Consider the following 21,908-nt stretch of genomic DNA (forward strand, 5'->3'; position numbering starts at 1 on the left):
AGGGTGCCATCTCTCCATCACCAACACCTGGAGCTGCCTTGCTCCAGGGGTTAGAGATAAAACAGTCCAGCCTGTCCAGGTAGACATTTCCCAGCCAAAGGGCTAGAAATATTCTTCTTTTTTTGGTTGTCTTCCTGCCATTTAAATCACTCCCTGCTCCAAGACCTCAGATACCTCCCTGTCCCGCTGTTGAGGGACATCCCAGGCAAAGGGTTTGGGTGCCTCCAGGTGATGCCCTCAGTGGCTGGGTGCTCTTGCCACCCATCTGACAGATGTGTCTGTTTGTTTTTAGCCGGACGTCCCTCCACCTCGCCTGGGCCTCGCGAGTCGGTCTGCAAGGCTGCAGCAGCCACCCCCCCTGCTGCTTCGTGCTCCACGAGGCCCCGCTCTGTCACCTCCTCCATCCATTCATTGCTATCCCTCATGTGTCACCAGGGTGGGAGGGGGATGAGGGGACTCCGCAGGGGGCTGCCACCCTCCCTAACCCTTGTCATCCCATCCAGGGACTCCGGTCATGGTGCTCAATGGACCCATCCTAGCTCTGGACAGTGACCAGGGCAGCAATGCTGTGGTGACCTACCAGCTCCTGAAGGCATCCCTGGACCTCTTCGTTATCGACAACAGGACAGGTGGCGTGGCTTAGCAGGTCCCCATACCCAGCCTGGAGCCACCAGGCAACCATGGTGTCTGTCACCGGGCTTTTCCCCTCCTCCAGGTGTCGTTTCGGTGAAGCCTGGTGACGTGATAGACCGAGAGGCTTTGCCAGACCCTTACCTGGAGTTCACACTGGTGGCTCATGACATAGGGGGGCTGAACAGCACTGCCAGCCTGGCAGTGACCGTTCTGGATGACAATGACAACCGCCCCATCTTTCAGCCAGCATCTGTCATGGCATGGCTGCAGGAAAACAGCCCCCCAGGTCAGGAGAGGGCCGAGAATGGATGGGGGGCGATGGGGAGACCTGAGTGTCCGCTTGGGACTGTGAAGATCCAGCTCCCAGTGTCAGGGCTGGCCAGGATGGGGTTGAAGGGAGAAACTGGGAATTGGGGTTGCCCACATTGTTTCACAATATTTGCCTTGGGACCGGGGGCTTGTTGCTGCTGCCCTCCAGCCCTTGCTTGAGAGGGCTGTGTCCCCCCTTTCCAGGCTTCTCTGTCCTCCAGGTGACAGCCACAGATGCCGACAGTGGCCTCAACCAGCAGCTGGATTACCGGATCGAGGGTGGCGGCCAGGACAGGTTCCTGATTGATGCCATCACGGGGGTGATCCGTGTGGCCAACATCAGCATTGACCGGGAGGAGCGGGATGCTTACTGGCTGACGGTGGTGGCTGTGGACCAGGGCACGCCGGCACTCTCGGGCACCGCCACCATCAGCCTCTTCATTGATGACGTCAACGACTGCCGGCCTGAGTTCATCAACCCTATCCAGACAGTCAGTGTCCCTGAGTCAGCTGCCCCTGGCACTGTGGTGGCTGAGGTGACTGCCATCGACCGGGACCTCCACCCTCGCCTGGAGTACTACCTGCTGGAGATTGTGGCTCGTGATGACACAGACGCACTGGTGCCTGACCAGCAAGGAGCATTCGCAGTGGATTTTAGGACAGGTAGGAGAGCGGGAAGGGCGGCGCGGGCAGCGCAGACCCCTCTCCTCGCTTCTGCTTCTTCTTCTTCTCTGCCTGGAGGTAGGTGTCTGAGGCACGGGGAGATAATGCTCCCCTCCTGCCTCCCCACTCTCGTCCTCCGGCTGCCCCGTCTCACCCTGCCCTGTCCTCTCTTCCACGTCCAACTGACTTAACTAACCCTTCTCTTTCCTTTCCGGCTCTCGGCCCACCAGGTTTGTCTCTGTGTCTGTGCTCATTTCTCTCTCCGCACCTTGCGTCACCTCCCTCCATCTCACCCATCACCATCGCAGGCAGCCCTACTGTGGGCTGGGGGCTGCTCAGCCTTGGCAGACCGGACACAGGCACCCTCGCTGGGGGGAGCGGGGAGGTGACTTTGGGGTAAGTAAGTCATGGGCAGCAGGGAAGAAAGGCCAGGAACTCCCCGTGTCTGTTTTGGAAGCACAGAGCCGACCCGGAAAAGAAAAGCACCCTTGTTGGAAAGAATATGGGACAAGACTCTTAAAGACACCAGGATGCTGAGCTAAGGTGGATGGGGTTGCGCAGAGGAGCAGCAGCAGTTGCTCCCAAACCCCTCTCATCTACACAACCCAAACCCTTACCCCAGCTGAGGCAGCATGAGACCCAGTTCGTTAGCTGGGCAGAGTGGAGCAGGCAGGAAGGCAGGAGATGGCAAGCAGGAGAGAAGTCGTCTTCACCTGTAACTGTTGAGTGGTTTCCCCATTTAGCCTTTGCGGAGAGGCAGGAGAGCAAGTGCAGTGGAGAGTACAGCAGTTGGCTGGTGCAGACTGGTCTGACGAGGGTCCTAGGTGGTGGGGGTGCAGGCACAGCCTGTGACCGCCATCTTTTTGGGGTTCCCAGGAGCTGTGAAGATCAAAACCCCCCTCAACCGGGAACTGGTTGCCACCTACGAGGTCACCATCTCTGTCCATGACAATGCTAGCGAAGTCATCGACCACTCAGTCAGCGTGCCCAATGGTAAGTGTGGGCTCCTGCCAGGCAGTGCGCAGCCAGGGCTGGCCACTGCTGGGGGCTGGCACAGCCTTTCCCAGGCACCAGTACAGCTTCTGGGTAGACAGCAGCTCTCCCACCTCCCTCTCCATCCTGACCAGCAACATTTCCAATGGGAGCAGTCCTGGACCAGCTCCCAGCACGTTTGGGTTCTCCTCTGAGCCCTCCTTTAGCGAATGGCCCAGACATCCCAAGGCTGTGCTGGGGATGGAGAGGACCATGTGCCCATAACTGTACCATGGGAGACACCCATTTCTTCATTACCATCCCCATGACATCTTGCCACCCTGCTCCTGGTAAATCCAGGCCCAGTATGAGAAGGCACACACATATCAGTAGTAGGTCTGAAGTAGGTGAGGCTGTCCCACAGCCAGCTCAGGACATAGCAGCTTTGCTGAATATTGCCATTTTTCTTGATGAACCAGCTCCATTTAGTTGGCTTTCCTGGAATTTCATGCTTGTATCTTTACAACCCTCCTTTCTCCCATCCTTCCTTCCCTTCTCCTTCTCACTTGTTCTCTTCCTCTTCTCTTCCCCTGTGGTCTCCACCATGGCCACAGCCAAGCTGACAGTCAACGTCTTGGATGTCAATGACAATACGCCCCGCTTCCGCCCCTTTGGGGTCACCTATTTCACTGAGAGGATCCTGGAGGGAGCCACACAGGGCACCACACTCATCTCCATCTCAGCAGTGGACCCGGACAAAGGTGCCAATGGGCAGATCACCTATGAGCTGCTGAACCTCTCCCCGGAAGGCTATGCCTGCCTTGAAGACCAGTCGGCAGGTTGGTGGCCTGGGGAGGTGGGAGTCTGGGGCAGGTCAGTGGCCTGGGGCAAGTTTCTCATTTCAGGGTCTGCCATCCTCTAGGGAAGGTCGTGGCCAACAGGACAGTGGACTACGAAGAGGTGCAGTGGCTGAACTTCACCATCCGAGCTTCCGACAACGGCTCTCCTCGCAGGTCTGCTGAGGTCCCTGTGTACCTCCAGATAGTGGACATCAATGACAACAATCCCATTTTCAGCCAGCCATCCTACCAGGTGAGCTGGGCTCCTCCATCCAAGTCCGTGTGGTGCTGAGCAGTGCCTGCCTAGAAAGGATGGGCACAGAGATAGGGGTTCTCCAGGGCCACTTTCTCTTCCCTCTGTGCTTGAACCATCTGAAGAAGATGGCCAATCCACCAATGTACTCTGTGTGAACATCTTGTTCTGTGCCCACCCCTGGGTGCCACCCTGCACCCTTGGTTACTGCCTGCTAAAATAGCAAGTGATGCAGGTCCTGCCTCCTCCTTTTGCTTGCAGAAAGCTGTCTTTGAGGATGTGCCATTGGGTACGGTCATCCTGAGGGTCAAGGCCACGGATGCAGATTCGGGGCATTTTGCTCTCATCCAGTACAGCCTGGGGGATGGAGAGGGCAAGTTTGGGATAAATCCCAACACGGTAAGGAGCCAGCCAAGGCCGGAACAGAGTGGGAAAAGGGAGGGGAGGCTGAGATGGTCCCACCTTGTGCCTTGCTCCCGCACCTCACCTTCTGCCCCTTCTTGAGTACCAGCTCTGCCAGACGAGATCCACCTGAAGGTCTCTGTGTGCTGCAGGGTGACATCTACATCCTGTCAGCCCTGGACCGGGAGAAGAAGGATCACTACACACTGACAGCTGTGGCCAGGGATAACCCTGGGGACATCTCTAGTAACCGTCGGGAGAACTCCGTGCAGGTAGGGCTCTCGTCCCGTCCCCCCCCTCTCATGTGGTGGTCCCTAGCAAGGAGGTGACAAACCTCAGGCTTTCCTCCCCGACATGCTTGCTGGTGGCTCTGGGGAGGAATTAGGCAGAAGGAAGAGAAGATGATCTCAGGTGCTGTGGGGTGGATGGTGCAGGGGGCTTTGTGCCGTGGGGACGGCATGTCGGCAGGAGGGGACGGAGCAGGAGGGGCAGAGGAGGGCGACCCTATTGTCTGCAAGTGCTCCGACGTGAATGGGTGCCCTGGCTGCAGCAGCCCCCATTGTTGGAGGCAGGAATTCAGCCAGTGGAGCTAAACGAATAGCAGGAAGGGCACCGTGCTCCGGCAGCAGAGCCACGGGTCATGGCAGGGGTACGGCCCCGGGGGGCTGCCCAGCTGTCTCCAGCCTCACGTCACCCAGCTGGCTGTGCTTTGTTGAAGGTGCTGATCACAGTCCTGGACATCAACGACTTCAGGCCCCAGTTCAGCAAGAGCCAGTTCAGCACCAGCGTCTACGAGAATGAGCCAGCGGGGACGTCGGTGATCACCATGACTGCCACTGACCTGGACGAAGGGGATAATGGTGTGGTGACCTACAGCATCGAGGGCCCTGGAGCAGGTAGGTGCTGGCAGTGGAGGGCGAGGAGGGTTATGAGGAGGAGCAATTAGAGGAGACATAGGGACCAAGCCTACATCCTGTGTCCTGCAGCTGGTTTGGAGCAAGGTTATGCACGCACTCCCAGGAGCAATACTGGAAGTGTGGAGCTTTCAATATTGCTCCACAGTTCCCAGTTCCTCATGGCGGGGCATGTTACAGGTTTGCCTGCCTTCATCCTGCAGCCCAGTCTTGGCTTATCCTCTGTCTCCCCCACCCCAGCTGGATTTTCTATGTACACAAGGGTGTCTTGGAGCAAACTCACTGCACACTTCAGAGGAAAGCTGAGAAGGGCTGGGAGGTTGTGGGTGGATAGTGATAGTGCCTGAAATCCAGTATATCTCTGCACACTGAGGAGTGATGGGAACGAGACAAAAGCCAGCATAAATGTAGAGGGGAATGGCAGAACATTCATTTTCCTAAGACCCATGGGCTCCTCTGACCACTGCCCTGTCCCAGCCTGGGCAGGAGTGAAATGCAGCCAGGGGTGGCCTGGGAGCAGGGCCCTTGGCACTGCCCAGTGGCAGGGATGCAGCAGCGGGCAAGGATGCTCTGAAAACCCTGAGACCATGCACACCCCTGGCCTCAGGCAGCCAGCTCTGATCCATCACCCCTTGATCTCCCACCAGTGAGGGCTGTGCTTCAGCTGGTATACTGGTTTCTAATTGTAACTTGTCTGGTGCAAAGCTTCCTGAGCCAGAGATGTGTTTTTTCTGCCCCCAGAGGCTTTCAAGATCAGTAAAGACTCTGGCCTCATCATGTCCCAGCGGCGCTTGCAATCCTATGAGAGGTTCAACCTGACCGTGGTGGCCACAGACAAGGGGCATCCCCCTCTCTGGGGGACAACCATGCTCCACGTCGAGGTCATCGACATCAATGACAACCGCCCCATCTTTGTCCGCCCGCCCAACGGCACCATCTTGCACATCAAGGAGGTAAATCCCCTGAGAGGAAGCAGGGGTCATATCATGCCGAGACCATGCCTAGGAGCGCTCCTGCCTACCAGTGGCAAAATCCAATCTCCATCTCCACTGGGGATGGAACAAGACTTTGATTTAACATGTGGCTAGAAGGTTTGGGTCATAGGGCTGGAAGGTCAGCAACAGCCCCTCTCCATACATGCAAGTGGGTGTGCTGGGACAGCTTTGGGGAACAGAAACCATGGCAGCACGCAAAATAAGGAAACAGCCGGTCACTATGTGCCGAGCCTGTTTATAAACAAGGGTGGAAATGCTGACATTTAAGATGTTTCTCCTTTCTGGGAAGCTGGGCTTGACTCAGCCAGTCCCTGGTGCATGCATGGAGCAGCCACCCTGCCGAAGGGAACCATGGCTTCATGTTGCCAGCCCCCAGTTGGGTTTTGGGCAGTGGGAGCCTGCTGACCCCAATACAAGGGGGTTTGGAGGGCCAGGGGGAGCAGGGGGCTCGTGTGCAATGCCGGGGCTGAGGGGATGCACGTGTGCAAGCAGGAGATCCCCCTGCGGTCCAACATCTACGAGGTCTACGCCACAGACAAAGACGAGGGCCTCAACGGAGCGGTGCTCTACAACCTGCTGAAAACTGGGGCGGGGAACAAAGACTGGGAGTATTTCAGCATCGACTCGGTCAGCGGGCTGATCCAGACGGCCATGCGGCTGGACCGGGAGAAGCAAGCGGTGTACAACGTGAGCCAGGCGGCAGTGCGCCCATGGGGTGGCCAGGACGTTCCTCAAGGCTGAGGGTCTCGTGCGGGGCTGGCGGGTTGCAAGTGATGTGGTGGGGATGGGGTCAGCTGCTGCAGTCGTGAAGATGTCACACCTTAGCAGGAACTGGGTGGTTATCAAGTACTGTCAGGGAGTTGCATCCTGGTGGGCCAACTCCCAATTCCCTGTTAAATCCCCAAAATCCTCCGCCGCCCAGCTGTCCTCTCTGTCCCTGCCTCAGCGATGTCTCCTGGCCCGCATGGCTTTGCCCAGGACGGTCCTTTTGCCTCTCTCCCCAGCTGATCATCGTGGCCTGCGACCAGGGCCAGCCAGCCTACGAGACCATGCAGCCCCTCCAGGTCGCACTCGATGACATTGATGACAATGAGCCCGTCTTCCTCAGGCCCCCTGTAAGAGGCCGGGATGGAGGGGATGGGACACAGGGGATGCAGGGATGGGGATGCCGGCGAGCACATGTGATGGAGCATGCACCACTGGGTGTCACCATGGTGGGGATCACGATGGGATTTTTTTTTCTTTTATTTAAAGACAACTCAATGCTCATAACCCTCCCTTTTCTCGGGGTCTCTGGCAGAGGGACAGTCCCCAGTACCAGGTGCTCTCCGTCCCCGAGCACTCGCGGCCAGGCACCGTGGTGGGGAATGTCACCGGGGCGGTGGACGCGGATGAGGGCTCCAATGCCATTGTCTACTACTTCATAGCAGGTGGGTGCTGAGCAGGGAGGGGATCAGCGGCTCTGCCTCCTCCTGCACACCCCTCGCCAAGGGTTTCCATCGCTCCCATCACTGCCTTTCTGCCCTGGTGGGATTGAGGTGGCATTTCAGAAATATCGAGCCCAAAGGGATCTAACTGGGGACCCCTTTCTGCACCCAGCTGGGAACCAGGAGAGCAACTTCCAGCTGAGCCGAGAAGGCAAGCTGCAGGTCTTGCGAGACCTGGACCGGGAGAAGGAGCCGTACTACTCCATCATTGTCAAAGCGTCCAGCCAGAGGAACTGGTCCCCTCCCCGGAGCCAGCGGGCAGGCAGAGCCCAGCCCTGGGACCTCAGTGGGGACCTGACCCTTCAGGAGGTGCGAATCTTCCTGGATGACATCAACGACCAGTCCCCCCAGTTCACCAAGTCAGAGTACACGGCAGGTAAGGGGTGCCGGGGGCTGGGGGGGCACCAGGAGCCAGAGACGCTCTGGGGAAAATCCAGCCAGATGAAGGGGCAGTGAGAGCCAGCCTGGCCCCAGGTCCCTGTCCTGTCTTTCTCTCAAAGGGGTTGCCACCGATGCCAAGGTGGGATCAGAGCTGATCAAAGTGGTCGCAGTGGACGCCGATGTGGGCAATAACAGCCTGGTCCTGTACCACATCTTGGGCATCCGCTACATCAAGCAGCACTCCAACGACTCCGAGGAGGTGGCCAACATCTTCAGCATTGGTGCGTACCCTGCATGCTACGGGAGCACGGGGCCATGGCCAGAGACATCCCTGTGGCCAAAGATGTCCCCATGGCCGGGGTCACTAATCCTGGGCTTGTGACCATCCTTCCCCTAGGAACCCTTGATGGGATCCTGCGAACCTTTGACCTCTTCACGGCCTACAACCCCGGCTACTTTGTGGTGGACATCATGGCCTCTGATCTGGTGGGCCACAATGACACGGCCATTGTGGGGATTTACATCCTGCGGGATGACCAGCGGGTCAAAATTATCATCAACGAGATCCCCGACAAAGTCAGACAGTTTGAGGAGGAGTTCATCAGCCTGCTCTCCAACATCACAGGCGCCATCGTCAATACAGATGACGTGCAGGTAACTATCCACCTTTGCAGTTGCTTTGAGGGGCAGGTAACCTTCCACATGCTGCTTGGGAGTTCTCCTTTGAGGGTGCCCTGTCTGTATAAACCATAAACACCCCTGAGCTCTGAAGGTGACAGACACACCCCAGGTCATGCAGACCAACCCCATGCCAGGCTTGAGGGTCTCTTGCCATGCAAGCACGCTCAGGAGATGCCCCAGGAGGAGAAACCTCTCTGGCACTTCAGAGCTTGCTGTCTCTCCCCAGTTCCATGTTGACAAGAAAGGTCGGGTGAACTTCGCGCAGACAGAGCTGCTGATCCACGTGGTGAACAGGGAGACCAACCGCATCCTGGACGTGGAGCGGTACGTCACCTGGCCCATCACCCAGCCTGGCCTCAGGGAGCCTCATTAATGACAAGATGCCCAAGCAACCCTTCTCTTCCCAGGGTGATTCAGATGATAGACGAGAACAAGGAGCAGCTGAGGAACCTCTTCAGGAACTACAATGTGCTGGACGTGCAGCCTGCCATCACTGCCCGGGCCCCAGACGACCTCTCGGCTCTGCAGGTAACAGCCCAGCTGGGGCTGGAGATGGCTGCTGCTCGCAGGTGGGGCGATGTCCCTTCCCATCCTCCATGACCCTCCATGGCCTGGAGAGAGGTTTCACCCAAATAATTTCAGGTGGGTGCCCACCGTGTCAGAGGTTGCCACTACCGCTCTGTCTCTCCTAGATGGCGATCATTGTACTGGCTGTCCTGCTCTTCCTGGCTGCCATGCTCTTCATCCTCATGAACTGGTACTACCGGACAGTGTGAGTAATGCCCGGGCTCTGCCCCACTGGCTACAATCTCCCCAGGGGCCAGGGAGTCCCGCATGGCTGCTCCCAGCCCTGGCAGTGCCAGCAAGCAAAGGAGAGCATCAGCTTCCCAACACCTTCTGCGGCAGGGCTCAGCCTGGGTTCAGAAATTGCCCCTCTTCTGCCAAAATATTTAGTTTTAATACTGATAGCACCTCTCCCTGCCAAACTCGCCATCCTTGAAGGGTTAACCCCTGCAGCATTGCAAATCTGTCTCCCCCTCTCCTTTCAAGCATCTTTATTTTCTTCCCTGATTCACTGTATTTCTTTCACAGGCACAAAAGGAAATTGAAAGCCATAGTGGCTGGCTCCACCGGTGAGCAGTGTTTGGGGTTTCCCAGCTGCATGAGACAGCAGGGTGCATGAAGAGCATGGAGGGGGTACATGGGGAGACACAGGGGATGTCAGAGGGGTGTAAATCAGAAGCGATCCTGCCCAGCGAGGTGCAGTGGTGGGAGGCTTTTCTCAGCATCCAGGCTCCGCGTTATCAGCCACATCCCAGTGTGTTTCTCACACCACCGGTGCCTTTTTTGTCACCAAGTTTCCCTCCCCAGTAAAGAAGTTCTGCCCCATGGTTTGCTGCTCAGCCCACTGACATGCCACCCTGTAACCCCCACCCCTGCCTTTTGCAGGGAACAGAGGCTTCATGGACATCATGGACATGCCAAATACTAACAAGTACTCCTTTGATGGGTGAGTTCTTCCCTTCCTTCCCCCTCCCCGGTTTGCCACCTTGCAGGACCGCAGGCTGCTCCGGAGAGAGGGATGCCTACGTTTTGCAGCCAGGGATGCGCTGGAGGTGGAGATGCGATGCCTCTCTGCTCTGCAGAGGGATGCAGCCAGGCATGCCATGGGGGGCTTAGCTCTGGCCCTGAGACACGTGCTTGCCTTGAGAGCTTTCAAAGCCAAAAGACCTTGTGCCTTCTCCTGTGATACCATGTCTGCCAATACTGGCCAGACTTGGGGTAAGCAGAGATGATGGGAGGGTGTCGACACACATCTGGATCCAGAGCAGCTGAATTCATGCCTCCACAGTGCAACCTCAGCATCCAGGCTCTGGATGGGGTTAGGGAAGCTGCTGCTCTTTGCTGGTGCTGAGGCTTCCTCCTCTCCTCTGGGCAGGGCCAACCCAGTGTGGCTGGACCCCTTCTGCAGGAACATGGAGCTGGCGGCACAGGCGGAGCACGAGGACGACCTGCCGGAGAACCTGAGCGAGATCACCGATCTCTGGAACAGCCCTGCCCGCACCCACGTGAGACACGGCTCCTGCCAGGACACCTCCTCCCCACACCCGATGCCCACATCGCCTCCTCAGCCTCTCTCTCCTTCCACAGGGGACCTTCGGGAGAGAGCCCTCCGCGGCCAAGCCCGAGGATGACCGCTACCTGCGGGCAGCCATCCAGGAATACGACAACATTGCCAAGCTGGGGCAGATCATGCGGGAGGGACCCATTAAGGTGAGTGATGAGAGCGGGCATCCTCCACCGAGGGGTCTTCTACCACTACAGCTTCCAGGTTCACGGCTGCGGTGCCGGAGGGTGATGTTGCTCCAAAAAATGCTGGGATGAGGCCAGCCTCCCTCTGACCAAACCATCTCTGTTGGGTAACACGTTGTCTCTCCCCCTCCACCCAGGGCTCTCTCTTGAAGGTGGTCCTGGATGATTACATGCGCTTGAAAAAACTCTTTGCCCAGCGGATGGTGCATAAGGCCACCGCAAGTCAGGGGGACCGCTCCTCGGTCTCGGAGGTAGACGGGGTGTGCATGGGCGTGGGGAGATGCTTGCCGTGCCCTCTGGGATGCAGTGTGTCTTCCCAGCCCCACAGGCTGTGGTCACTCCCTGCAGCCGCAGTCCCTGTCACCCAGTGGTCCTTCCATTCTCTACTTGGCCAAAATGAGCCAGATGCTGGTTTTCCACTGAGGCTGCTGGTTCCCCACAGTGTCCCAGCTCTCATGACCCCCATGTTTCCTCTGAGCATCTCCCTTGGTCTCTCCCACCCTGGGTGAGGACCCCCCTCTTTGCAGGGTGGGCTCTGTTCATCACCTCCTCATGTCTCTGTCAAGGCTGGCTAAGAAGCTGTGGGTCCCTGCACGCACATGGGGACATCGTCCCTCCCCTCTGGTCTTCTGAGCTTATCAACCCAGCAGGTTTTTGAGGCAAAAAGGCTGGGACAGAGGGTTTTGGTGCAGGAGGACTAGTGTGGGGAGAAGCAGCTCCTCCCACAGGCTTCCCCCTCTTCATGGGGGGCAAAACACGGGGCAAACAGAGTGGAGGAGAGCAGTGGGACAGGAGACACCTTTCAGCCCTTCTGCCCCCATCCCTCCTTGCCTTTATCCCCCTCCAGCCCATCCAGCCTTCCCTCAACTCCTTTCCTTGTCTGCCTTCTGCCCCACCGCCTTCATACAACCCCAAATCCCAACCCGGGTGCCTGAGCCGAGGCACCCACCCGATGAGCAAGCAATCCAGCTGGAGATCATCATCGCGCTGGTGATCTTCATCACCACGCTCTGAGGTTGCTTCAGAAGAGGAGGGTCCTGTCCCTCCCGCTGGGCTCCGGCATTGCAGGAGGTTCAGAGGCGGGGAAGCCAGGATCTGCTCTGGCCATGGTGGTGATTCCCCCACTCCATGGACCTTTTGCAGCTGATCCAGAAGGAGATGGAGGAGGAGGAGGAGGAGCGCAGCCCTGGCCAGGGCAGCCTCCGATTCCGACACAAGCAGCCGGTGGAGCTGAAAGGTCCCGACGGCATCCACGTGGTGCACGGCAGCACGGGCACACTGCTCGCCTCTGACCTCAACAGCCTGCCTGAGGACGACCAGAAGGTGCTGGGTCGCTCACTGGAGACTCTGACCACTGACTGCGGGGGCTACAGCGACCACAACGCCCGCACCGAGTCGGCCAAGTCCACCCCCCTGCACAAGATGAGGGAGGTGATCATGGAGAGCCCGCTGGAGATCACTGAGTTATGACGAGCGGTGGTGGTGGTGCTCCTCTAGGCAAGCCAGGGCCAGCGGGGACGAAGCACAGACCAGGGGGGCCGTGGCAGGGGCCAGGAGCACCCCAAGACCGGTGCTTGGCCCCCCTTCTCCTGCAGAAGGAGTCCAGGCCAACCGGTGCGGTTCACTCCGGCAACCTTGGAGAGCTTGGCCCTGGGAAAGGGCTCTCAGGACCGGTTTGCTTTTACTCGCCTGTCATTTATCCATGAAAGCATTAAATTTTTTTTATTTTTCTTATAAAAAAAAGGGGTTTTTTTTTACAAAAAAAAAAAAAAAAAAAAAAAAAAAAAGAAAGGCTAAACGAATCCAATGAGTCCAGGCTGGACAGGGGTGAAGGCGCAGCAAAGGTGCGGACGATGTGCCACCGCAGCATTCCCAGGCGCAGGCTGGGGACAAGCAGCCATCACACCTTGACCACAGGCACAGGGAGGGCTGGGGCAGCGCAGGGAGAGGCCGAGTCCTTTTGGCATTAATGTCACCTTTCCGGCAAGGAAAGACCAAAAAACGAAGACATTTCTCCATTTTGCTGGCTTTACCAAAACATGTTGCGATGTTGAAAAAGAGAGAGACTGACAATAATTGGGGCTTCTGGATGTGGAGTGCTCGTGCGTGTCTTTTATGCCCTTTTCTTTCCCCTTCTCTCTTGCTTTTGGGTTTGTTCGTTTGGGGTTTGTTTCCAATCGTAACCTTGTGGAGAGTTTCGGGCACGGTCTGTTACGGGACTCAGAAATACACTGTCTATGGCTTTGGGTAACCTGTCTGTCGTCCTTCCTCCCCAGCCGTGCCGCACCAGATTCATCATACCCAAACCGCCTTTTGAAGAGAAACCCCCCCCGTTTCCCTTAATTCACCCCTCCATCCATCACCTTCACGAGATGCCACCCTGGGTGTTGCAGCCCAGATTTTGGGGAAAGCATTAAACCTCCCCTAGGTTTGCCCCCCACCTTGCCACCCCCCTGGCACCCCAGGACAAGGAGGAGGGAGACAACCAGCTGGGCTCACGGGAGGAGTTTATTTGTGGTGAGATGCTCCCGTGCACACTCGGGACCAGGCACTGTGGGTGTCTCCCCTCCCGCGGTGGGGAGGGACGAGCCAGCGCCTCGCTGCCCCTCGCCACCGTGCCCGGGTTGGCACTGGACCCCCCCGGCAGGGATGTGTACATGAAAGGAAATCTTTGCCCCCAAACTCACTCATTTTTTTGTTTAGGGGATACTTAAAATATATATAGCTATCTCCAGCAATCATCTGGACACAAAATTAGTGTACTGCAAATGTCATGCAAAGCTGGGCATTGCAGGTAAAGTTAATCCACTTTGTTTCTTTAACTGGTGACCAGGAAGAAAAAAAATAAAATAAAAAGCCACCCCAATTTGAAGAGGGACCAGCAAAGCGCTGGGCTTGCCAAAAGCCAATGAGACCTGCGGTGCGAGGCTGCCAGCGGCCAGGAGCAGGGGGCTGGCATTTGGGCAGCAGAAACTGTCCCAGCCCACAGGGACAGATCCACGTTGCAGGATCTGGGCTTTACAAGCAGTTCAGGGTGGGATGGGGATGGGGAGGGGGATGAGGATGGGGATATGGGTGAGGATGGAGACAGGGGTGGGGACAGGGATTTTGCAGTTGCCCTGAGAGACATCAAGGCTGAATCCCCAGTCCTGAAAATACTAACAAGTCCCTTAACCTGATTTGGAAATCCAAGCCCCAGGGGTGGAAAAGGAAGCAGCAGAGGTGGCTGGGACTCCCTACAGCCCCCGCCAGGGTGGTGAGGCCGGTGGGCTCCTGCCATCGCCGTCTGTGGGTGCAGGCGCATCCCAAGGGAGAGGGTCTGGGATCCTGAACCAAAATGGCGGGCCAAGTCTGTCCGGCCGGGAAGGTGGCTCCTAGTTCCATAGGTGACGACGGCAATGCTCAACGGCCTGCGGGAGAGACAGGGAGGGATGGCAGGGGAGGCAGGGACCCCCAGCACCCTGCCGACCCAGGGGAGGGGACGTGGCTGACACTTACGTGGCACTCGACAGCCGTGGCCATGTTCTTGCACCAGTAGTGCGGGCCCCAGGCGCAGGGATCTGAGTCCAGGAGATCCTCCTCTGCTGAATCACAGGCTCTTATTTTCTGCATTGTGAAGGAAAAAGGAGGGGGGGGAGAAAAAAAAAACATGAGCACCCTTTGACCCCACTGCCCCTCTACCAGCCCCCCCAGGCTTGGCTGGAAAATGCTCATCTCGGTCCAGACTGCCCCAGGGAGCGGGTGCCGTGCCCATGGCACGGGGACACTTACGGTGCAGATGAAGGTGGGGTCCATCATCTGCACGAGGAGCCGCACGGCCTCCGGCTCATACTGCACCACAAGTGCCTCGCACTGGGAAGGAGAGAGGAGGTGAGCCCGGCGCAGGGGGGTCGGGGGTCCCCGCTGGGCTAGATGCTCCCCGCCCAGCTCACCTTGCTGGTGAGCGGCGTGGGCAGCAGCTCGCAGCCCTTCTCCAGCACATTGCCCAGCTCCGCCAGCGTCTCGTTCTTCAGCAGCTCGTTATCGAAGTAGGTGATGACGATCTGGCAGACGTTGCAGAAGGCACCCACACCAACCGCCAACTGCTCCAGCGCAGCGGCCTCTGCGGGACACGGGGGGGCTGTTAGCACCCCCCCGTCATCCTGCTCCCTGGTGACCCGGTGTCTGGGTGCCACCCGGGTCCCCCCGGCTCACCTCGGTGGGCGTCCCCACTCCGGGGGCAGCAGTGCAGCATGGTGCAGATGGCCGCTGGGTCGGTGGCCTCCAGCAGCATGATGACCACGGCTTTGCCATAGGAGTCAACAAAGTCCTTGCACTGCCCGATGATGCCATGGGGCAACATGTAGCACACCTTCTCGATGTCGTTCACCAGTTGCTCCTGCCAGGAGAAGGCAGGCGGAGGGATGGGAAACTCCCCTTGCCACCCTCCCCCGGCCCCTCCATCCCCAGACCGCAGCGGCGGGGCTCACCTCCGTCACGTTGTTCTCCAGGAGGCTCTCAGCCGCCTTCACAGCGAACTGGCACATCTCGCACAGCGGTGTGGTCCCCTCCCCATCCTGTTCAGACAAGGCGGTGGGATGCATGCCGAGCACCCCCAGAGTGGCCCCTATCCCACCCAGCCATCGACCCCCACGAAAGACATTCCCCACTTTGGAAAAATTAGATGCTTGAGGGAAAAAAAGCAAAATATGGCTCTCCCTTCCCAGGGTTTGGATTTTAAGGAGTGCAGCGGAGTGGGGGATCCCTGCTTACCCCCAGCGTGCTCAGGACCTGCATCGCCTTCTCTGTGAGCAGCGTGTGGAGGGGCACCGCCGAGGCAGAGGAGCAGAGTCCCAGGTGGCCACACAGCTCCATCGGGTCCTGGGGAGTGAGATGTCCTGAACCAGGTGGGCATCACGCCCTGGGAGGGTGAGCCTGCGCCCCCCTCTTCCCCCCGGAGGGCGATTTCAGCCCATCAGGGTGTGGGTCTCACTTACCTCAGCCTGCTGCCAGTGGAGGGGCCGGAAAATGGCAAGAAAAAAATATAAATAAAAAAGAATTATAGCAGTTGCAAGCCGAGAGAGAGGGGAAAAAAATATTTAAAAGTTTATAGCAATATAAAGCAGCAGGATTAATTAAAAAAAACGAGAGCAGGGCCCCACTTCTGCCGATGAGGTCGCCTCGTCTGTGCTGCTTGGCCATCCCACTGGTGCCCACCAGCCCCCAGCAGCCCCGGGGAACCGCTCACCCGCTTACCAAGTGCCGGAGCAGTTGGGCAGCCGTGTCTGCATACTCAATCAGATAGCGCTTGCACTGTGCAGGGAGACACGGTGTCAGCGCCCGACGGGGAACACCCCACCACCCAGCCCCCCTGGGCACTGCTTGAAAGCAGGCAGCCACAAGAGATGCTCCCATGCCACGGTGACATCGGGGAGGTGGGGGGAGCCCAGCAGGATGCTGGCACCCTTACCCAGGGTGCCAGGTCAGGAGCCAGGCCCTCGCACACCCGCTCGGCGTGGGCCACCAGCACTTGGGCGAAGGTGGCATCGGTCCCCAGCTCCAGCTGCACAGCCGCCACCAACTGCAGGCAGTCTCCACACACCTCTTCCATCTGCTGCGGGACAACACGGGCAGGGACACATCAGTATCCCCCCAAATAAAACTGACCCTCCCCACGCCTGGATTTGCAGGGCTGGGATTTAAATGCCGGTAACAATCTGTGGCAGCTTTGTGGCCAGCACCTTTCTGGTCCAACCCTGGGTCCTGCAATATCCCAGCCCCAAATCGGTGACACCCCTAATGCAGTTTTTTGGTTTGGTTTTTTTTTAATTATTGTTAAATAGGTGATGCTTAGGTGATTCTCGCCTTTGAGCCACATCAATGGCATTGATGCCTGTGCCGCAGTACCTGGGCCTCGTCGTGAGGCGGGTCCTGGGGATGGAGCAGGAGGGGCACGTTGGCGATGAAGGGGGAGACCAGGTTGGCGAAGTCCTGAGCAGGGTCCATGGGGGCTGGTGGCGGCTTCTGGAACTTCAGGGCCCCCGTGGGGCTCTCCCAGGACTGGCACAGCTTGATGGTCCCACACACCACCTTTGGGTCTGACTGTGGGAGCAGAGGGGTGGGGGCTTGGGGCTGCATCTGCCCCAACGCCCCGCTCCTCCCACCATCCCTGGGTCATTTCCATCCCCATCTCCATCTTGCAAAGGTCTTGTCCCAGGCTCCAAGAGCCTCCCTTGCCCTGCAATCCCCCAAGGCATCACAAACCATGGAGAAACGCAAACGCAAGGAGGGTTTCCCCCCACCAGTTACCAGCACTTGCTTGCCCAGCTGGACAAGGATGAGGATGCCAGTGTCCACCATCTTCTTACACTTGACGGACCAGTCCTGGAATGGCAGGTACTGGCATTTCTTATCCAAGAAGAGCCGCAGCTTTTCCTAGGTGGCAAAGAGAGAGCTCAGGGCTGGGCTGGCCCTGTGGTGTAGAGAGGGACACACCAGCCCCGCACTCCCCCGGCCATAACCCACCTCGGTACGGTTGTCCTGCAGGATCTTGCCCACCACAGAGACCGCCATCTGGCACAGGTGACACGGGATCCCCTTCTGCTGAGAGAGGGGACACGTCGGGATGCTGCCATGGCACTCAGACCCCTCTGCTTGCTCCCCCAAATCCCACCCCTCCACCAAAAAAACGACCCACCAAGGGGCACTTGGAAATATCCTGGGGTACCCACTCATTTTTGCCACTCACCCTGTAGACTCCCAGTCCTCTGTGAGCCCCCCAGTTAGGCAGCCTTGCTGGCTTACATGTTGCTGCTTGAGAGCATCAGTGGATGCTCCTCTGGGTGCCCAGCATCAGAGTGGCCAGGCTGGGATTCTCCCCCCAGCCTCACGTTTTGGGGCAGGATGTGTGCATCCCTCCATCACCCCGCATCCCCCCGCTCCCAGTGTGGTTACCCCCAGGGCCTGGTCCCAGACAGTGATCCGACAGAGCTCCAGCGCCCCGCACTTGGCCGCCGTTGCCACATCGCGGCACCAGTCCTCTGGCCGCTCACCACACTCGTGAAGGGGGCTGGCTGCGGCTGCAGGGAGGGGGAGAGGAGACTGTCAGCCCCCGGGGCACCCCGAGACCAGCTCCTGCACCACACCAACCTAGCACCCACCAGCACCCTGACCCCAGCCCTGCCCTGCGAGCCGAGGGCGATGTTCCTCGCCCTCCTGCCGTGATTCACCATCAGCTTTCGCAATGGTGGCAGGGTTGTTGGGTTTTAGAAATGATTTTTTAAGCCCAGCAAAGGCCGGCTTTGCTGGGCCACTGCGTGCTGCCAGCTTTTCCAATGGGATGTCGCAGCAGCTTTGGGCCAGCATCAAAAGCAAAGCGAATTTGGGGGATCATCCTCAGCCTCGTGGCACCCTTCAACACACTGGGGAGGCAGCTGCTTATAAAAACAGCAGTAAATCTTGCAAAATGAGCAAACCAGGGGTGCCAATGCTCAGTCCCGTGCAGCAGCCGGTTAGCCACACCGCAGCTCCCGGCAATGATTGAGCAACCCCAATTTTGGGTGGGTTTTTTTTCATTTCCTCCCAACGACAGCATTTTCTCCTGGCTGCAAATCCCCGACACAGCAGCGGCGGCATCACCCGTCCCGGCCGCCCGGCCAGCACGGCAGTGTGGCGCAATGCCTGCAGTTTAATTGCCACCTTGGCGTGTCAGGATTAATTTGCGACGGGGCAAGTGTTTAATCCCACCGGGGGCTGCACCCACCCAGGATGCGGCTGGGGGGGCAGCAAGCAGCTGGCACAACCCAAGCCCTTTGCTGCCCTGCTTTGGCCAGGAGCTGCTCCAGAAAGTCAAGGGGCATACGGACAGACAGACGGACAGACCCTACTGCATACCCTCTTGCAGCTGGTGTTTCTAAGCAAAGCACAACCCTCCCCAGAGCATTTGCATCCAGCTTTTACCATGCGGCTCTGGACATATGATTTTGCACAGCAGGAATAAAGGCAAAGGCAGAAACTGCTCCTTCCACCCACCCTGCCCTTAGCAGGTTTCTCCCCAAAAGCTGCTTTTCCTGTGTGCCTGATTCTGGCAACACCTTCAGCTTATCCATAGGACGCGTTGGGGCACCGGCTCAAGATGCCCTGGGTCACCCCGGCAAGTCCCTGGGGGTGGGGGCTGTGGGGAGGGGGCTCCTGAGCCCCCCACCAGCCCCACCTGCTCCCAAAAGCGCTGGCACAGCTCAGAGGGTGCCAGGTGCCATTTCGGCCCTGCCTACCCCCGGGGCTGACGGCAGCACTGGGGCAGGAGCGAGCCCCGGGGCAGGGTGGGTCCCCCCGGTTTCCCATGCGCAGCTTCCCACACACCTCTCCAGCAGTGCAATGTCACCGTCACCGCATCAGCTGAGAGATATACATTTCTTTTTCTAACCCTGGCACTAGCATCAGGGCGAACAGGAGTGGCAAGTCAGTGGAAGCGTTAAGGGGCAGCACCAAAAAAAAGGAAGAGAGGAGGCAACAAAACAGCTTGTTTCTGAGCTGGTCCTGCCTGACCCACAGACACAAGCATCTCTTGCAGCTCCATGCTGGAGACCAGACCAGCAGCATAAGGATGCTGCCGGCAATGGCATGGGGGAATTTCTCTGGTCTAAAGGACACCAGTGGTTTGGACCTGCACTTTTCTGGCTCACTGTGGCTCTCAGCTCGATGCTTACTCCTTGCTCTGCTCAAGCTGAAACTCAGGCCACAAGTGCTGGGCCAGAAAAATAATTAATAACAATAATAACGCCCATCTGCTGAGAGCAGAGGGAGCTTCCCCGGGTGGAAAGCATCACCACAGGGCAAGCAACCGGAGCAACCGGTGCCCCGTGAGCTCCCCTCCACATTTCAAAGCCATGCCGGAGCTGCCTGGTGCTGACGGGCACCCAGGCAGCAGGACATCAGATGATGCTGTTTTCTGCAAAGCCCCGGCACAGAGCTGGGGGCGAGGCAGGAGTGTTCCCACGCTGCCACAGCAGCCCCAGGCCAGCCGGTGCTGCCCCATCCCCAGCTGCCAGGCCCCCAGAGTGGGGTGGGCTTCGCTCAGGAGGGATCCAGCACCGAGCTCCAGATCTAGCAGGGCTGTGCTAGCATTACATGGAGCCCCGGAGCGTGCCGGCCAAGCCGGCAGAGCCTGGTGAGCAGGTTGTGACGTAAACCCTGGGGGTGGCGGCGTGGGCCCCAACGCCCCAGTTCCCAGCTGGGCACACACCCCTGTTACAGCAAAAATGATAAATACGCTCTTCCCAGCATCAAAATCCTTCTTGAAAGTGTGCAGCAGCCCCCTGGTCCTGCAGCCGCCCCAGCCACACCATGCCGTGCAGCCAAGCCACTGCCGCAAGAGCAGCCGCAAGCCGCCGGCTTCCAGGGGAGGCGTTGCCGAAGGACGGACGTGCCGAGCGTGGGTGAACTTTCCTGCTCTGCCTGTTGCTGGCTGGAGCACCTCGGCGTGTCCCCCCACACACCGCCGGGCCAAGCGTGCGCAGTCACGACTCCTCCACCGCAAAGCTGGTGCCTGGGCAGGTCACGTCAGCTGAGCTTGACGTTCTGAGCCTGGGGTAATTAGGGTGCAAAAGGGGTTCTTCCCTCTGAAAGGGGAGGGGGTTTTGCCTACAACAGCAGGGATCTGTGGCTTCCCCAGGGAAATTTCCCCTGGAATAAGTGATTTCCCCTCAAGCAAGGACCCGGGGTGGGAAAGAGGCTCTTCCCAACTTGTTTCCTGGGGATGGGCAGGGGACAAGCCAGGTATCACTTTCTCACTCTTATCAGGGGGAGACCTAGGGGACAGCAGTGCAAGCTCATCCACAGGTAGGGTTTGCTCACAGACACCCACAGCCCTGGTGATGAGAGGTCTCCAAAGGTGCTCAGGGCTGCAGCACCCCACTCGGAGCTCAGCAAGCCATGGGGGAAGAGGTTTCCTGCCTCCTGCACCTCTCAAGAGGTCCCTAAGGAAAGGGGCAGCACCATCACTCCCATGTGCAAGGCCAACAAAGCAGTTTCCCCCAAATGCCACGTAGGCCACCAGGTCCCAATGCCAAGGGCAGCAGACAAAAGCAGCCCTCTCCCCCATCACTACTGAGACCCCCCCCATCAGCTGGCCTCACTCCTTCCACACCCCAAGCAAAACACCAGCTCCATCCCAATCCCTGCCGTCCGGAGGAGGGAGGGAGCAAAACACTTTTTGCCCCGAGATCATCTTTAAGGGCAGAAGTCGCAAGGCTCACATCCAGGCAGGCAAGAGGTAAAGAAGGCAGTGGTGCCGCCTGCCCCAGCTCTCCTCTGGTGTAACTCCAAAACCACGGCGGGACAAGGAAACACCCTATGGAGTTTAAACACTATAGCTGGGAATAGTTTTGGGGTTCAGAGGGGTTTTCTGGGCTCTCCTCGAGTCCTACCCCCAGGCCTGGCCTTACCTTGGTAGGAGCCCAGGCACACAGAAAGGATCAGCACCCAGCCACTCCATTTGCTCTCCATGCTGTTCCCGAGATATTCCTCAGTGGCTGGTTCCTCTCCTGTGCTGCTCCCAGACTGAGGAATCTTGGATGGGTTGGAAGAAGTAGCAAGAACCCACACCTACGCGGGGCAATTACCACACCCCTCTCCTTACGCCTTGATTATAAAATCATCACCAGAGCCTGCAAGTGGAGGGAGGGACCAGAGCTAGGCAGGTATTCCCGGGAAGTCAAAAGCAGCCCAGAACCTGCTGCTCAGCGCTAACCTCGCCACTGCAAAGGGTGGGCACGGCCGGGGAACGCTGTCCTCGTGCCACGCGACAGAGCCCTTCTCTGTGCTCTTCACCGAAAAGAGCATCATCCCTTACAAAAAAGTTCAGCGGTGCAGATAAAGACCAGTAAATTCAGGACAAGCGAATCAATGATGTCTTTAGAGGCAGCCAAGTAGTTTGCTTAAAGCCTTTAAAAGACATTTATTTTATTCAAAATAAAGCAAGGAATGAAGACAAAAGGAAAGCCACATTAAATGCAAGTCAAGCAGCTTCAGCAAGAACTCCCTGCAGCCTGCGCAAGGCGGAGAAATTGCAACACAGGGCTGTTGCC

The 21,908-nt window shown here is 58.2% G+C and overlaps 2 protein-coding genes across 2 annotated transcripts in view; one reads left to right on the forward strand and one right to left on the reverse strand.

Moving 5' to 3' along the window:
* Window positions 1-12,576, forward strand: part of CDH23 (cadherin related 23) — a 216,835-nt gene extending 204,259 nt beyond the window's left edge. The window contains exons 45-69 of the mRNA XM_087764332.1: window positions 504-629; window positions 716-919; window positions 1,147-1,605; window positions 2,482-2,598; window positions 3,192-3,416; window positions 3,500-3,669; window positions 3,931-4,068; window positions 4,224-4,343; window positions 4,790-4,967; window positions 5,727-5,938; window positions 6,473-6,667; window positions 6,985-7,095; window positions 7,281-7,410; window positions 7,580-7,843; window positions 7,968-8,129; window positions 8,246-8,502; window positions 8,756-8,853; window positions 8,937-9,057; window positions 9,222-9,301; window positions 9,622-9,662; window positions 9,979-10,039; window positions 10,469-10,598; window positions 10,681-10,803; window positions 10,980-11,093; window positions 11,986-12,576. Coding sequence (XP_087620458.1) covers window positions 504-629; window positions 716-919; window positions 1,147-1,605; window positions 2,482-2,598; window positions 3,192-3,416; window positions 3,500-3,669; window positions 3,931-4,068; window positions 4,224-4,343; window positions 4,790-4,967; window positions 5,727-5,938; window positions 6,473-6,667; window positions 6,985-7,095; window positions 7,281-7,410; window positions 7,580-7,843; window positions 7,968-8,129; window positions 8,246-8,502; window positions 8,756-8,853; window positions 8,937-9,057; window positions 9,222-9,301; window positions 9,622-9,662; window positions 9,979-10,039; window positions 10,469-10,598; window positions 10,681-10,803; window positions 10,980-11,093; window positions 11,986-12,312 — 4,163 coding nt within the window. The 3' untranslated portion in view covers window positions 12,313-12,576. The remainder of the gene's footprint in view (window positions 1-503; window positions 630-715; window positions 920-1,146; window positions 1,606-2,481; window positions 2,599-3,191; window positions 3,417-3,499; window positions 3,670-3,930; window positions 4,069-4,223; window positions 4,344-4,789; window positions 4,968-5,726; window positions 5,939-6,472; window positions 6,668-6,984; window positions 7,096-7,280; window positions 7,411-7,579; window positions 7,844-7,967; window positions 8,130-8,245; window positions 8,503-8,755; window positions 8,854-8,936; window positions 9,058-9,221; window positions 9,302-9,621; window positions 9,663-9,978; window positions 10,040-10,468; window positions 10,599-10,680; window positions 10,804-10,979; window positions 11,094-11,985) is intronic.
* A 778-nt stretch (window positions 12,577-13,354) lies between these two features.
* Window positions 13,355-21,365, reverse strand: LOC104013547 (prosaposin). Its single transcript, XM_087766313.1, has 14 exons — window positions 21,267-21,365; window positions 17,776-17,900; window positions 17,347-17,424; window positions 17,131-17,256; window positions 16,729-16,923; window positions 16,292-16,435; window positions 16,078-16,134; window positions 15,595-15,702; window positions 15,312-15,398; window positions 15,037-15,220; window positions 14,775-14,944; window positions 14,614-14,694; window positions 14,341-14,448; window positions 13,355-14,252 (listed from the first exon to the last, which is right to left on the reverse strand). The coding sequence occupies exons 1-14, from the start codon at window positions 21,325-21,327 to the stop codon at window positions 14,217-14,219; spliced, it is 1,560 nt and encodes a 519-aa protein (XP_087622439.1). The 5' UTR covers window positions 21,328-21,365; the 3' UTR covers window positions 13,355-14,216.
* Window positions 21,366-21,908: the final 543 nt, after the last annotated feature.

The sequence above is a fragment of the Nipponia nippon genome, unplaced genomic scaffold, assembly GCF_047370975.1.
Source record: "Nipponia nippon isolate SJK-2023a ecotype South Korea unplaced genomic scaffold, ASM4737097v1 scaffold_3, whole genome shotgun sequence".
NCBI classification, from domain to species: domain Eukaryota; kingdom Metazoa; phylum Chordata; class Aves; order Pelecaniformes; family Threskiornithidae; genus Nipponia; species Nipponia nippon.